We start from the raw sequence: 17,289 nt of genomic DNA, 5'->3' as shown, positions 1-17,289 counted from the left end.
ATTTTATTTCAAGAGGCCTTTGCACCATGAATGCTGCCCTAATGTTTTTAATTTTTTATGTTGTAATCTGTTTTAAATTTTGTACATTCTAGATTTAATTTTTTATTTGTAAGCACCTTTGAGACACACACAAAAAGTAGAGTATAGATTCTTTAAATAAATGAATAACAAAACAGCTAGTAGTCATTGATGGTTTAAAAAAAATCATGAAGGTAAAGCTGCCTAAGTTGGTGGCTATACTACATCTTGTAGCAGGGAATTCCGCAGTTTAAATGCGCTGTGTGAATAAGTGTTTCCTTTTATCTGTTCTGTATCTCCCAATGTTCAGCTTGGTTGGATGACACCAGGTTCTAAGAAACTCCAGGAGTTCTTAGGAAAATAGAAATTTGCCTTTATACCTCATCAGGGGATTTTTTTAAAAAATGCATTGTTTTGTAATATTAGTTAATAACATAATAAATGAATACTGCAGAAGTCAAATTGGGCAATTGGAATGAATATAGTGCCAGTCAAATGCAAAATCAAAGTTGTAATTAACTTTTTTCTGATGACTTATTCCCAGAGAGTGCACATGCAGGCAGCTCTTTGGGCATGTTAAAATTAATTTGTTAACAGTTTTCAGTGCCTTCATTTCCACCCTCTCCCCCAAACTAAATTTTGTAAAGGAAGTTCGTGCTACTGAGTTATATCTTTAAATATTTATAAGTTTTCTAATAAAATTAAATTCCAAGTAAACCTTTGCATTTATTTGAAGATAACATTTATTATTTATACCCCACCTTTCTGCTGTGTGCACTTGATCCCCCCCCCCAATATTTCCCTTGAACTACTTTTGGCCATTGGGGGAAAATGAGACGTTTATACAGCACATAAAATTGACATGACATACTTTTTATTGTTTTCATTTACTAAAATATAAGCGAAATAAGCATTTTAGTTAATTTAGGCAAGCCAAAAACATTACAGAAAATTCACGTTAGTGGTTTTGCTGCAACAAAGTTACATAGCTACCTTTCTGCAAGTTTTATTTCTTCTTATCAGTCGGTTAAACTGTTTGGTTTAAGCATCAAGTTTAACATTTGTTTAAAACTTCAGAGTTTGTATATTAGATTGTAAAAATTATATCTGCCCTTGTTAACATTGCAGAATAATTTGTACTGTGAAGACTGTCTTGCTTTTGGTCTTAAGCAAGCTTAGATTTATTTCACTTTGGTTTGGGGCAACAAATCTTTCTCTGTATGTTGATTCTTATGATGCTATTGTTGGGGTTCAGGCTAGATGCTGTATATAGGTTAACCACTCCTGGATCAAATTATTTGACTGCTTCAGCACCTCACCCTCATTCATGTCATTGTTTTTGAATTTTATATTTAAAATAACTGCATACACCTCTCTTTCTCCCTGCTGAACACTGTGCTGTAATTGCCTTTTGCATATGTAGAAAATGTGCTCCCTCTGCTTGTGCTTCTGTTTCCAGTATGCCTTCTGCTAACATTTTTAATTAGATGTACTTGAATTCCTGCACTCCTGACCCTTGAGTGGGAGAAACAGAATTTGACAAAGACTATTAAATGTCTGTAACCTTCCTTTATCCTTGCTTTCACATAAACTGTTTGCTTCCTATTATGTTCCAGCTGTTAATTATACACCAGTTCTCAGTTTTTTAAATTTATTTTTATTTCCATTTTACATTAAAATATAGCAAGTAACAAAAAACCCCTATTAACTCCCTTTCCCTCCCTTTTCCCTTATAACTAATTACTTTCCAGATTTTATTTTACAGTTTTTCTTCTCTAAGGAACTTCCAATATTAAGATATCCACAACGATGTTCTCTAACAGAGCTATTTCCCAAAGTTTCCTATGCCATTTTTGCAGTGTTAAAATGTCCAATGTTTTCCAATATTTGGCAAACACCAATCTGGCTGCCGCCAGCATAAATCCTATAAGTCTTTTGTAAATTTGTGTTTTGTCCCATAAAAATGTTCAATAAAGCCCTTGATTTTATCACATTTCCACCACATATGTATATATGAGCCTTGAGCTTTGCAGCCTTGCCAAGACTTTTGGGTACTATTTTTAGAAATGTGTGCTAAATACAGGGGGGTTAGATACCATTTTTGTAATACTTTTAGAGCTGTTTCTCTGTAGGACGTCAATATGGATCTATATGGAAATTTTGTTCACATAGATTTTTGGTAAACAAAGACAGGGTCCCAATTCAATTTTTTTAAAAGTGTGGAAATCAGACCTGAAATGTCAGACTGAAGAAGAGGACTGGAATGATTTCGGGTCTGATTCCCATACTTGTTTTAAAATTGAATTGGAATCCATGTCTTGTTTACCAAAAATCTATATAGCTTTAAAATCACCCCCTTTCCCATTCCCTCCAAAGTTAATACTAGCCTCTCCCCTTCTGTTAATTGTCTGGTTCCCTGAGTTATAATGTGATTTTTCCTGATAAATGTACTAAGTTGATACCAACATATCCATGACAAGCCCATTTCCTTGAATTTATTTTTCCATTCATCTCATGGTAAGGGTAGACCATTTACGTAATAGTCCATCAGTCTAAAAAGATTTTCAATAAGGATTTTATCCTCTGTTTCTGAGTTCTCTGTAGAACTCAGGGTGATTATATATTGGAATTAGAGGGGAAACTCCTGGAAGTATAATTTCTTTCCTATATCTCCTACCCCACATATTGGGGTCATATTTGTGTTTATGTTTTTGGCATTTTTTCTTATTTCCTGTTCAATGAAGGGCAAACCTTTAGGATTATGATGTCAACAAATAACTCTCTATATGTACCCAATGTTTTTCAGATTTGAGATCCATAAAAGAGATTGGATGACAAATCTGAAAAGCTTCATAATAAAGAAATAAATTTGGGATTCCCTACCCTCCCTCTTTCGTTCCCTTGTATCTATATTTTTTTTTGCTGTTCTGGGCTTTCTTTATTTAAAAATAAATTGTTCAGTTTTCTGCTGCCAGACTGTCAGCCATTTTTTCTGAATTTGCATTGGGAGGACATAGAAGAGATATGTAAACTTTGGGACTATCATCATTTTGACCACTGCTATTTTACTTGAGTGACATATTCAATTTTGTCCAATTTTTCAAATCTTCCTTTACCTGTTGCCATATTTTTGTATAATTAATTTGAAATTTTTTGTTTTTGTTTCTGGCTATATTCACTCCCAAGTAACGATAGTGGGGTTGTACCAATGGAATTCCTAGCGCCTGAGAGATTTGGATTTGTACCTTGGGTGGAATATTATAACATATAAGGTCTGATTTTTTAAAAATTCATCTTCAAACCTGCCAGCCCTTCAAAATTCTCTAGTTCCTTTTGAAGTTGTGGCAGAGCTTCTTTTGGATTGGATAACATGAACAACATATCATCAATATATAAGCTGATTAGATGTTCTTCTTGAGCCACGCCAATTCCAACTATCTTGTTATTCCCCGAGTCTACTAGCCAGAAATTCTATCACAAGGGTAAAAAGTAAAGAAGACAGTGGGCATCCTTGTTTTGTACCCGCTTGTAGCTCTGTTGTTCTAGATTCCATCCCATTGTATTTTATATTTATGGTGGACAAAGTATAGATGGTTTGCATTGTTGAGGTGAATTTAGGGCCAAATTAAAAAATTTCCAATGATTTTAATAAGAACTTCCAATTCACACTATAAAATGGTTTATAAATATCCAGTGCCAGTATGGTCAAAGGAGCCCCCTTGAGTCTGCACACTTTTATTATACTAAATAGATGACATACTGGGTCTGTTATCTACCTACCAGGTATAAATCCATATTGATCTGCATGAATCAATTTGGTAATCACCAATTTAAGTCTGTTTGCGAGGACTGTTGCAAAAAAAATTGTAATCATTGTTTAATAGTGATATTGGACTGTACGAATCTGGAAGAGTTGGATTTTTACCTGGTTTCAGTAACAATACTGTATGCGATGCAGACCATGTTGGGGGCATCTTTACCCCTGTCATTATTGTGTTATATAGTCTAGTCATGTGAGGAATAAGAATGGTACCATAAAGTTTATAAAAATTATTGGTGAATCCATTGCGTCCTGGTGCTTTATTTACTTTTAATGTCTTTATTTCTGGCCCTACCTCTTCTGAAATGGAATCTTCAAGCATTACTCTGCCTACCTCTGTTAATGTTGGAGGTCTGACCCCGTCTTGGTAATCTTGTATGTTCTGCTACTCTACTTTTTTTTTTGCTATATACCTCATCATAGAATTTAGCTAGTTCCTCTCCTATTTGTGTATTATTATTTGTTAGGGCATTAGATTCTCTTAGTTTTAAAGAGCGAACACTGTTTCTGTTGGCAAAGAAAGAGTGCCTGAGTGTATTTTTCCACAGCAGAGTTACAAGGCCAAGAAGCTCAGAGTCCGTGCCAATCCCAAGGACATGTTACCAGGCAACCGTGGCTCTTGCAGCTGGCCTTAACTTTAAGACTGTGCAGAGCAGCCATTCTAGTGTGGGGGTCAAGGAGTTTGTTAGTAGAGAGAAAGAGCTTGTAATTGTATCCTGAAATTTTTTCATGTCAGTAAAAGTGACTCTTAAAAACCTATGTCTTGTCTGGCTGAGTGCTTCAACTGGGATCTAGCCTGTCACTATTCTGTTCTGCATCCTGGGCATCTGCTTGTGCCCGATCCAACATCCAACAAGTGGTAGCAGAGGATGGTTCAGTCCTGGATGGTTCAGTCCTGAAGTTCCGATGCGATGTGCAGAAAAGCCTGAACAGGAGCCGAGAAGACGGGTGTGTGAAGAGCAAAAGAGATGGCGAAACTGAAAGCTGAGCTGAAAGCTGTGAGAGAGCTGTGGGAATAACTGACTGAGGGACGGAGGTGAGAAGCTATAATTACAAAGGCGGTGAACTGTGAAAAGTGAAAGTATGTCTGTTACATTATCGGCCGGGATTCCCTTGGAAAGGCTGACAGGGAAAAATTATGGCAGTTGGAAACAGAGAATGCAGGCTTTTCTAGTGAAAGAAGGCGTTTGGCAAGCCATCGCAGATGACCCACCCGCCGTGGTGCCAATACCAGCGGATTGGAGAAGGCTGGATGAAAGGGCAAAGGCGTTAATTGTTCTTGCTATTGATGATTCGCAACTACTGCACGTGCGTGACGCAGTAACAGCAAAGGAAACCTGGGAAACTTTGAAAAATATTCATGTGAAAAAGACTGCTAGTAGTAAAATATATCTTGCCAGAAGATTATATCAGATGCGCTTATCTGAAAATACAACCATGTCAGAGCACTTATTGGAGATGAATAGACTATTTGCTGAGTTGACAGAACGTGACGTGGAACATTCTCAAATGCAAAAAGTCTATATCGTGTTATCATCTCTGGATTCAAGTTATGACGCTCTTGTGAGTTCGATGGAAGCGATGCAAGATGCTAATCTGACCATGGATTACATAGAAGGCAAACTTTTACAAGAGTATCAAAGAAGGCAAGAAATGGCAAAGCAAGAAAAGACTGAGACTAAACACGTGGAAAAGCAGAACAACAAAGCAGCGGAGGAGAGACTGTATGGACATAAGGCATGCTATTTTTGTGGTTCCAGGCAACATCTTCAAAGGAGTTCTGAAGCAAGAAGAAGAGAAAGAGGAAGAAAACCATGTGTACAGGTGATCTATGCTAGTAAGAATAAGCAATGTATTAACAATGAGCAGGGAAATAAATGTAATGATGTATGGGCTCTTGATAGTGGGGCTACAAATAGCATAATCAAAGATAAATCAATGTTTCATACATTTTGTGACATAGAGGATCATGTGATAATGGCTGATGGAACTAAGAAACTGATCAAAGGTAGGGGTACAGTGAAATTAGCAGGTTTCAATACCATTATGACAGACGTGCTTTATGTTCCAGACGTTGAAAGTAACATAATGTCAGTTTGTAAACTCAATGAAATGGGGTTCACTGTGTTGTTTCAAAGGGGCTCATGTCTAGTCATGAAAGGGAACAAAATATTCATGAAAGGGATAGTAAAGAACTCATTGTTCTACCTACACTTGAAACAAACAAATCATGTGCTTATGTGTGCCAATGAGAAACCCCACAATAATTGTGTACATTTATGGCACAGAAAATTGGGACATATAGGATATGAAAATGTGGTGAAAACAACTGAGAACAGTAATGATATTACATTGAGAAACTGTGGTAAATATGTAGACTGCAATGTGTGTCAACAAACCAAAGCAATTGTGGCAGCAAAGAACACAGAAGCCATGCCTAGTACAAACGCTCCTTATCAGTTAATACACGTGGATTTAGTGGGACCATTACAACCAACGCAGGGGGGTGCAAGATATTTCCTGACTATAGTAGATGATTTTTCGAGATTCTGCACTGTTTATTTACTGAAAGCTAAAAGCGAAGCTGCAGAGAAACTGAAACGGTTTATAACAAAGATTGAAGTGCAGTTTGGTATTAAGATACAGCGAATGAGATCAGACCAAGGGGGAGAGTTCACAGGACACTCGTTAACTGAATACCTAGATAACAGAGGAATTAAACAGGAGTTAATGGCCCCATTTACTCCACATCAGAACGGGGTAGCTGAACGCTGGAACAGGTTGCTTCAGGACTCAATGAGAGCAATGTTGTGTGATACTTCATTGAATAATGGTTTTTGGGGAGAGTGTGTTCTTTATGCAGCGTACATTCAGAACAGAGTATTCCATAAGGCCATTGGCATGTCTCCTTATGAGAAATTGTATGAAAGAAAACCCAGGTTACAACATTTGATTCGATTTGGTGCAGCATGCTGGGTGCACGTTCATAAAAGTAAAAGGTCAGGGAAGCTGCAAAAGAGAGCGGACAAAGGGTTCATGCTAGGATTTGAAAACGCATACTACAGGGTCTGGATGCCAAAACAAAGGTCTGTAGTTTTAAGCAGAAGTGTGCAAGCAGTAGAGCAGGATTGGGAAGAGAAAACATGTGTAGATCTGGGACACACTGATGAGAGTAATGCACAAGCACAGGCAGACACAATGCCAATAAAACAAGAAGAAAAAGAGAGCAGTAGTGAAACTGACTCAAGCACTTCCAGCTCTGATAGAGAAACTGAGGAAAAACCAGACACAGAGGAAATAAAACCACGTAGGTCAGAAAGAACAACCAAAGGAATTCCACCAGTAAGATTTAGGATAAACTCCATAAAAAGTCTAGATTTTAGTAACTGGAAAAAATGGGATGGATTTCATGAGTGAAATTGAACTGTAAAAGCAGAAATGAATGTAATAAAAGTGATGCTGAGTGAATAAAATGAAAGATAACTGATGTTGATGTAAACTGAAAAAAATGTATCATGTGGAGGAAAATGATGATGCAAATGTAAATATGACATGTAGCATGTAACACACGAAAATGTACAAATGTAATGTAATGCTAAAGGTTTAGGCTATGGAAAAATAGGTGGGGGATGTTGGCAAAGAAAGAGTGCCTGAGTGTATTTTTGCACAGCAGAGTTACAAGGCCAAGAAGCTCAGAGTCCGTGCCAATCCCAAGGACATGTTACCAGGCAACCGTGGCTCTTGCAGCTGGCCTTATCTATAAGACTGTGCAGAGCAGCCATTCTAGTGTGGGGGTCAAGGAGTTTGTTAGTAGAGAGAAAGAGCTTGTAATTGTATCCTGAAACTTTTCATGTCAGTAAAGTGACTCTTAAAAACCGATGACTTGTCTGGCTGAGTGATTCAACTGGGATCTAGCCTGTCACTATTCTGTTCCGCATCCTGGGCATCTGCTTGTGCCCGATCCAACATCCAACAGTTTCCCCCTCCTTTCGTTAACCCTCTTAGCTAAATGTTTTGTTCCTTTACCTTAATGTGTGTAATATTTTTGTTTACAATAAAGCATGTTTATCATTGTTCTATCTTTCAGTTAATCTCTGATCATTTCTTTTCTATCTCTTGTCTGATTTTTTGCAATCCCATTGCTTTATAATGAGCCACTAAGTCTTGCAGTTCCCTCTCTAATTTCCTTTTTTTGTTCTGTGCATGTACATTGGATAAACCCCCATTCACTTATATACTGCCCCCTGATCACTGCTTTCATTGCTTCCCATCTGGTTTCTTCCATGATTCTTTCATCCATATTATCCTAAAAATAATTCTCGAGCCCTTCTTGAATTTTAGTCCTACTGAGAGGAGTGGAGTGTTGGGTGCAATTTCTATCTTGGACGAGTGTGTTTTTCAGATTTGTTACTCATGATCTCCGCAATTACTGGAGCATGGTTAGTGACTCGAATTGTTCCTATCTCTATTTGCTGCACTAGTGGGAGTATTTTTTCTGAAACTATAATGGCATCCAACCTAGAAAAAGTTCCATGTGGTCTAGAGTAAAGAGAATGACTAAAGTCTTCTGGATGGGTCTCTGACCATACTTCCCTTAAGCCTGCTTTATGTATCAAAGTATAGAAATTTGCAACCTGTTTTGAGTTGGAGGTCATGTTTTCCCCATCACTGAGTTTTTCAAATATCGTGAAGCATTCTGTCCTTTTGTCAGTTTATTAGGATTAAATCCCTGCATATTCAAATTTAAGTCTCCCCCTAGAATTATATTTGCTTCTATGAATTTGTGGTTTCCTCAATTTGTTTTTGAAAAATTGCAGTTGTCCTTTGTTAGGAGCATGACATGTCACAAATGTAGCTTTCAAACATCCTTCCAGCATTCCTTCTTCAAAGATAAATCTACCCTGAGGGTCTAGCATCTGTCTGTTGGGTTCAAAGTCAAGTCTTTCATGAAAAAGAAGTGCTACCTCTCTGGCCTTACTTGTCCCTTTTGCCGAGAATTTGTTTCCATTGAATACCATTTAAAAATCCATTTGTCAATTTGGCCTTATGTGTCTCTTGTAACATGAATACATTAGGGTGTAAATCTGTTATAAGTTTGGCTAATCTGTTTCTTTTAATGACCATGCCCATCCCTGTAATATTAAGTGTTGAAATTCTCATATTGTAATACTAATCTTAAATATAGCTTCACCTATTTCTTCTAATTTAACTCTGTTTCCACTAAACCTTAACTTAAGTACTTAACTTCCTCCTGTGCCCCCCCTCTTTTACCTCACCCCTTTTTCAGAGGCCTGGTTCTTTCCCCCCCAGATGTACTTCTCTGGGTCACCCAGTAAATTAATTTCTACATCCTTTGAAATCATGAAAAAAGAAATTCTACCTTGCAGGGATTCTACCTATTACCTCATAGGATGATAACATGGGACAAGATATCATCCCAACCCTTATCATCACCATTGCTTTTTATATGCCCTTAAAGGGGGGGGGAGAGAAAATAGCTCCAACTCGCACAAACCCACCTGGACCTGTTACATTTTACCCAAACTCAACCTAATTATAACTCTGCTTGGTACCATTTTGATGATCTGGCGCTCCTTCTCATCTACGTCTGTTTGGAAGATCCCGAAGACAGTGTTGCAGACCCAAGTTCTCAAAGAAGGGGCACATTCCTTTTTCTGTTTTCCAATCTTCCTCTGTTCTGCCTCTTTTGCCTAATCAATTCAAAATCCTTGCTGTCCTCTTCTAATTCCGCTTCTCCAGCCTGATCTCTTTTCTCTGATTCTCTGGTTGTTCCAGCTGTAGTATTTTTAGGATATTTGCTACCTCTTTTTCTGTAGATACCATGTGTGTGACCCCTTTATAGGGGACTATAAGTTTAAATGGGAACCCCCAATAGTACTTTAGCCCTGCTTTTTGCAATATAAGTGTGTAGGGTCTCAAATTTCTCCTCCTCTGTAATGACTCTGGGGCAAAATCTTGAAGTACCATAATTGTGGAGTCTTTATATTTTAATTCGCCCTTTTCCCTGAGATTTTAAAGTAAAGCCTCCTGGAGTATTTGGCAAAACAAACTACTATGGCCCAGGGACTTTCTCTGTGCATTGGTCTGAGGGCTCTATAAGCTCTTTCAAAGTCTTCCTTCTCCAGGGGGAAATCTGGCAGCAATGTTGTCAGCCATTTTGTAAAAAAAATGTTTTAACATTATCTTGTTCTGCATTTTTGTCAACCCCTCTGAAATGAAAGCTGGATGTTCTATTTCTGTTTTCCATGTCTTCCAGTTTAAATTTAGTAATTATGTGGTCTTTCTTTAGAATTTTAAGTTTGGTATCCTGATCCCTAAGTGTCTCCTCTGTTTGGGTCATCGTTCTTTCCACAGCGCCTTTTAGTCGTGCTTCCCAGTTTTTCCTCCAGTATTGACATCCAGCTAGCCATCAAATCTTGCTTAAGGGACTGAAAGTGTTTCGAAATCTCCTCCTTAATTGTCCTTGCGATCGTTTCAGGGATGCCCACCTCTGACTCCATGTGCATGCCAATAGAGGTTTTACTCATGCTTGTTGCCATGTTGGAATTAGTCGGGAGTCTGTCTTGAGCCAGTCTCTAGATCAGTGTCCTTCCCGTTGGTTTAAAATTTCCTGTAAGGTCCAGGTTTTTATTTCTCTGCATACCCCACTAGGGAAATTTGTTTAATGAGTGAACAGTTTTTTTCTTCTGATTTAGGGCATTAATAACAGATCAGGCCGGGGAGCTCTCACCCTACACTGTCGTCTTTCTTGGCATCCAAGCCCTGCCTCCCATTCATAGTTTTTAATGCTTAAGTTCATAACTTAATAGTCAAGAATTCTTTCCTGTCTTGTAAGGGAAATGCCTCAGGAAAGGGTTGTTAGGTGTTAAGAGGGGTGCATTTATGTTGCAAGGTTTTTTAATTGCTTTCTCTTGTCACACCTAGGTTAGACTGGCTCTGTACTGTTTGGAGGCAGTGGCACAAGGAAGAGACCCAGTGTTAGTGAAGTGACAGCTTCCACTATGGTAGCAGTGTGGAGCTGAGGAGAAGTGAGAGTCCCCAAGTGGAGCCTTACTACATCTGGTGCTGCTGCTTCACTTTATCCTGGAAGGCAGCACAACATGAGGAAGTAATTCCACCAACTCCACAGCGAGTGAAAGGGAATCTATTAGGCTGACTGGGGTGTGAGGTTTGCCAGAGAGCAGAACCGACCTTTTTGCCCTAGAATACTTGGAGGCAGGCTGTGTGTATGCTGGACATGTGTGCCCAATGAGCTTCCACATAACAGACAGCACTTATGAAGAGATTTTCTGTTAATATTATTTGCTTTATGCTCAAACCCCTCAAGGCTCTATTTCAACAAGACTTTGAGTCCTGAATATGAAAATAATCCAGGAGGTATGAGTTTCCTACTCCCATTTGAGGGAGAGGGCTGAGTGTATCTACGGGGGAGCTATATGATGATGTAAGAGGTCTCTGATATGTGATTCCTGTAGTGGGGGGAAAGCTAAAGAACATGGGTGAATATTAGCAGGCTTTTGCTTTAACCAGTTGATGTATTTTGTTCCTCAAATGGTTTCTAGTAGCATATAGTAGTCTAAATTGTTTCCTCAGAATGCAAGCATATGATCAAGTCAGACCTTTAGAAACAAACTTCTGTATAAACTCTTGCTGAAAATGGATATGGAAGAAGAACAAATAAAAGAGCGTATGGTAAAGTGGGCAAAAAACTTTGGTTATAATATACAAATGGATCAATGGGAAAATATGTGGAAAAAAGGCTTGAGATTTACATTATGCTATAATCTTAAAGAAAATTTCTATAAAATGATGTATCATTGGTACATGACTCCAGAAAAGTTGTCAAAAATGTATAGTAATGTTTCTGATGTTTGTTGGAAATGTAAACAACAAGAAGGATCATTTTATCATATGTGGTGGTTGTGTAAAAAGGCAAAATTATTTTGGGCACAGATAGGTAGGATGATGCAAAAAATTCTAAAGATAAATATACAGTCAAAACCAGAATTTTTTTTATTGGGTTTTATGGATAAACAAATAGAAAAGAAATATGGAAGAATAATATTATATATGATTACGGCAGCAAGATTATTATATGCACAAAAGTGGAAAATGGAATCAACACCAACAACAGAAGAATGGCTATTGAAATTAATGGACTTAGTAGAGATGGATAAATTGACATGTTTACTTAGAGAAAAATCGACAGATACATTTCTTAAGGAATGGAAGCCTCTCTTAGACTTTTTGTTGAAAGATAAAAATGAAATGATGATAATGGGATTTGACGATTAATTAAGATAGACTATGGAGAAAAGTGATTTTGTATGTATTAAGGGACAGGTTTGATATATATTATATATTTATAGCTGATCTGTGACAAGTCGGAAGTCAAAAATTTTTTTTATTGTGTTATGTTTTTGATTTTGTTTTGTTTGTTTTATGAAAATTTGAATAAAAATTATTGTAAAAAAAAATAAACAAACTTCTACATGGACACTGTGAGAGAAGAACAAATTCTTCTCTATTGCAAATGATATTTCTCAGGTGGCAAGTTTGCTTTTCTATTAGCATTTTCATTTTAAACATTTCTGCCTCATTTGCTTTTCTGAGGTGGAGGAAGCGAGTCTTGGATGGGTTATCTCTGCCCACTCACTCCACTGTCAGGAAATAAAATGTTTCGGAGGGGTTATCCAAGTGGGCTGGACAGCCTAACTCCAGATTCACTCTGTGCCAGCTCCACAGCAGGTCGCTGACCTGTGGGCTCTCCTGGGAGCTTATGTGTACGTGGGGGAGGAAGACCCCACATTTGGAGTGTTTTCCTTCCTTTATCTTCCTTCTGAGCTTGGCTAGGCAGGGACGTTATGGAGGAGCCAGCAGCACAAGCTCGTCGGCTTTCTTAGCTGACTCCTCGAAGGACAGCAAGGGGAGTCAGGCCTCCCATGGAGGGGGATCCGGTTCTGCTGGTTGTCCACAGAAATTGCAGAAATGGTCTAATGCTTGGTGCTAAAAGTTTCCTCCAGTTGTCAACTGGAGCACTTTCCATTTATTGTTGGTGCCTTTTCCATCTAGATCATTTATCAACTGGATTCATTTATATTTATGTCCCCCCCCAAACTTGGCTTCATGAACCTTTTTGTAGTCTTTCATTCAATAGAGGCCATGCTGTACAGTGTACAGAAACCTGCTTCAGTCCCAAAGACTGAGTTGCTGTAATTCAGTAGTTAAATGAGACTAATTCAGGACCTTATTTAGAAGCATACTGAACCATTTTTACAGATTCCTTTGCTGGTGTCTGTCTTTGCTCAAGCTAGCCTTCCTATCATTATAATGATGTATGTTGCCTGGTATTCAAGTGAAAATATCTATTCTCAGTATTTGCTTACTGTAAGTTGACTAAAAAGATACTATCATTTTTTTAAGGCAGCCTTTCCCAACCAGTGTGCCTCCAGATGTTGTTGGACCACAACTCCCATCAGCCTCAGCCAGCATTGCCAATGGCTGGGGTTGATGGGAGTTGTGGTCCAACAACATCTGGAGGCACACCGGTTGGGAAAGGCTGTTTTAAGGCCTCAAGTTTAGTGTATTGGTCCTTTCAGTGCCTAGTCCACCTGCCCATGTGTGTTTGTGGCCCACTGATGCATACAAATGGGGGTGCGGAAAGAATCAAGTATATTTTAGTATGCAGAAGTTTTTCTGTCTGGTTGCCTAGATATAATCCGTGCTATAGATGACCAGACAAGTGGCTATTTACAAGCTTGCATTAGTAGATACATTCCATTTCAAATAATGTCAAACACATAAACCACTGACATCACATTATTTGTTGCTTTCCAGTAAAAGCAGATGGCAGTGGCTGACACATTTGGTATTAAGTGAGATGTGGTGGAGCACATAAGTATCTAATGTGGTGCTCTCCAAATGTTGTTGGACTACAACTACATGATCTCTGACTATTGGCCATGCTGACTGGGGCTGATGGGATCTGGGATTCGACAACACTTGAAGAGAACTAGGTTGGTTACCCCTTCTCCAGTGTACCAAAAATAAAATCTATAAAGAATGCATTACCTTCTATTGACTTGGCCAAGAAACACAAACATGTGCTACTTGTATTTGATGAAATGTATCCATGTCGTTATGTTGATATGAAGGAATTATGTTTTAAACAGTGATTGGTTTTTTTTGCAAATGCTCTTCTCAAGCAGTGACTGGTTTGGGGTAATTAAAAATGTGTTTTTCAGCACACAACCTTGATTCTATTTTGTCTATCTCAAAAGAGAAGTGATTTAAAACTGCAGGGCACCATCTACCAGGAAACAATGAGCAATAGCATTTTCGCTTGAGTGTGACATGTTCAGATTTCCAGGTGGTTGCCGCCCTGGTGAATGGAAGTATTGACACATTGTAACTGTGTTAACACGTCGCTTTATGCAACTTTTAATAACCTTGAACAGCTATGTCTTTAGCTATGTCTTTTGAGCATCTGAAACTGTATCTTTTTATACTTACTATATCTGGTCATCTTTAACTGTGAGTTGTGTGTCCTCCAATTGTTTAGGAGCCCTGATGATCTCTCCAGGCACATCATTGCCCTGCAGCAACGGGAGCTTGTTCTGAAAGAACAGAATTCCGCCATATCAAGCAGGTAGGGCTGTCAACAGACTCTATTTTAACAGGGGGCTGCTGTACTTCTCATGCATAAGAAGAAATGGCACATGCTTTAGCTATGATTGATTGAAACTTGCTGTCACTTATTTTGTTTGTGTGTGAGAGAGAGATATGACCATATTGCCAGTTTGCAATTGTGAGGTGAGGCTAAATGTCATTGTGCATCCATAGCTCTAGTTCTACTATGTTTGGGACATAATCAATTATCAAGCTTTATAAAACTTATTTTCGCCTTACAGCCTAAACACACTGTGAATTCACAAGATCAGTATGGATTTACCTAGCAGCTGTGAAGTGACTGATAAAAATAGTGTACTTTTAGGTGGGCATGTACATCTTTTGTTGTGGCTTATGAGTTACTGTTAATTGTAGGAATACTACATTTAGAGAGGTGACGCGAATCAGGGAAGCTGCTTGATATGACCAATCTTGATTTTGAGAAACCTTTGCCTTATGAAAGTACATTGCTGACCACCTGCTTTGTTTCTGGTCCATTACTTTGAAATTTATACAAAAATTATAAAAATGCTGCCAGTAGAACAGATTGTGATGTTAGTCTTCTTTTGAGGTTGGGAAGGGTTAAGCTTGTGTTTCTACAGCAGTTTGCATTGCATTTCCCATGTACTGTACTAGACAAGAATGACATTGAATCATGGCTAGCTTTGGTGTTAGCCATGAGGAGAAGACCCAGGAAGTGGTGCTCTAGATAAACATTGTGCAAATAAGTACCCATACTGCGCTCGTCAACTTTATTGTGAAAGCAATTCTGTTTCTATTTGAGGTTCTGTATACAACCTTCACCAACTTGGTGCCCTCCGTATGTTTTAGACTACAACACCCATCAGCCCCAGCCAGCACAACTGGAGGAGATGCTGATGGGAGTAGTAATCCAAAACATCTGAAGGGTGCTATGATGGTAATGGATGTGTTAGAAAATCAGATTTTGGCTGTCACTGTTATGAAGGCAGAGAGCACGTCTTTTGGGGAAGTAGTAAGTGTAGTTAGCCCCATTTAGAAGAGCAGCCTAATCATTCTCTATATGGTTGCTTGTCTCCTGATCCCATTTTTTTTGTGTGTGTTTGTGGGAGCCGTACAGTATTGCTTATTCCTTCTTGAAGAATGCAGAATTTTGTGGAAGACAGCGTGATGCTACAAGCAGTGACGATAGCCAGTATGAAGGGTGACATCCAGTTAGAGGTGGGCTGTTAGTTTTGGGGCAGGGGGAAAATTGTTTCCTAATCAATGGCATGGGGAAGATCTTGCACTGGCACATACTGCTCATTAGCCTTGATGCCAATCTAAGAATGGAATGAGTGGCCCAAGATAGCTGCCAAATGTTAGTTTGCTAGTCTCTGAATGGTGGCAGGTTGGCTAAAATAAAACCAAAAGTGGCTACCATCTGCAGCTTCACACATGAGCTGTGTTGTGGTTTCTTAAATTTTATTAACTGTTTTAACCATTAGTTTTGTCAGCTGCCTTGTGAGACATATTTATTTATTTATTTAATTTGGCCTAGAACAAATTGCGGATCTCAGCCAGTGCAGACTTCTGAGTAAAGGGGTTAGAAGTGAAACCTTGTCAGCATATGTCAGCAACCACTCTGCAGCATTCTGTACTAACTGCAGTTTCCAGATCAAGTGCAGGGGAAGAACTGCATAGAGTGCAATACAGTAATCCCCCACTGTTTGTATTTACTATTACTACTAGCTATTTGCATAGATTTAAAACTTAGAAATGCAATACACTTTATTGGACTGGTTCCTTATGTTGGTGTTTACCAAGCTTGCATATGCTTTTAGAGAAATTGCTTCAGTAAAAAAAAAGTAAAATGTAAATCTCTTAGAGAGTTCACATGTTTCTTGAATGAATGAATGTACTGCCTTCAAGTCGATTCCGACTTATGGCGACCCTCTGAATAGGGTTTTCATGAGGCCGAGAGGCAGTGACTGGCCCAAGGTCACTCAGTGAGCTTCATGGCTGTGTGGGGATTCGAACCCTGGTCTCCCAGGTCATAGTCCTCACACTGGCTCTCTCACATGTTTCTTAACTTGGATGATTTCAGGTGGCAATCCTGCCAATGTTGTTGTCTTTGTTACATGGATAAAATGCATGTTCTGATTGGGAGTCTTAACAATGAGCACCTGCCTTCTCGTCCTTGTGCTACTTCCCAAGCAATTTCATTATCTGGCAGTGGGCTGCAGTGATGTCTGTTCTTGTTAAAAGCAATGCTGAAATGGAGTTCTAAAAATCATCTGGGTTTCTGGTGCTTTGCATTTATGAAACATTTTAGCTTCCATGCATTTCCAACATCCTTTGTAAATGTTGTGGCCAAAGCACTCAAGGAGAGGTTGTTTTTGAGCAGTGAGTAAATGCACTTCCCTAAGTCTCTGCATCTTCTATGCTACTTCGTAAGGGTTTCATATCAATTCTGGTTGATCATTCCCTTCTCACTGTAACCTCTGGCTAATGGTAAACAAATTCCAGCTGTGCAGTAAAAGCTTAGAGCGTGTTTTACTGAGAGCAGCTGAAACTGCTAAGCCAGTTATTAAAATTGCTAGCCAAAGTGTAAAATTCACTGGTACAGGCAAGATTAACCTCTTCTCCATGGTTGGTATCAAGAGTCTTGAGGGGAAGCATGATTAACTTAATATTTTAAAAGGAATAAAAAGCATTGATTGTGTGTATTATTATTTTTTAGACTGTAGCTCATGATGTCTACCAGAGAAAATGTTCTTATTTCATTGTTAGTTGCCAGTATC

The 17,289-nt window shown here is 38.6% G+C and overlaps 1 protein-coding gene across 7 annotated transcripts in view; it reads left to right on the top strand.

Moving 5' to 3' along the window:
* MAD1L1 (mitotic arrest deficient 1 like 1) overlaps positions 1–17,289 on the top strand; it is a 604,081-nt gene that overhangs the window by 63,592 nt on the left and 523,200 nt on the right. For 6 of the 7 annotated variants that reach the window (XR_009759370.1, XM_061599459.1, XM_061599455.1 and 3 more), the window contains exon 10: positions 14,421–14,507. The exons of the other annotated variant lie outside the window; for it this stretch is intronic. Coding sequence is in view for 5 of the 6 variants with exons in the window: in XM_061599459.1 (XP_061455443.1) it covers positions 14,421–14,507 (87 nt within the window). In the remaining variant the exon portion in view is untranslated. The remainder of the gene's footprint in view (positions 1–14,420; positions 14,508–17,289) is intronic. 7 annotated transcript variants of the gene reach the window in all.

The sequence above is a fragment of the Rhineura floridana genome, chromosome 17 (assembly GCF_030035675.1).
Source record: "Rhineura floridana isolate rRhiFlo1 chromosome 17, rRhiFlo1.hap2, whole genome shotgun sequence".
Taxonomy (NCBI): domain Eukaryota; kingdom Metazoa; phylum Chordata; class Lepidosauria; order Squamata; family Rhineuridae; genus Rhineura; species Rhineura floridana.
This window is presented reverse-complemented; position numbering and strand designations above follow the sequence as displayed.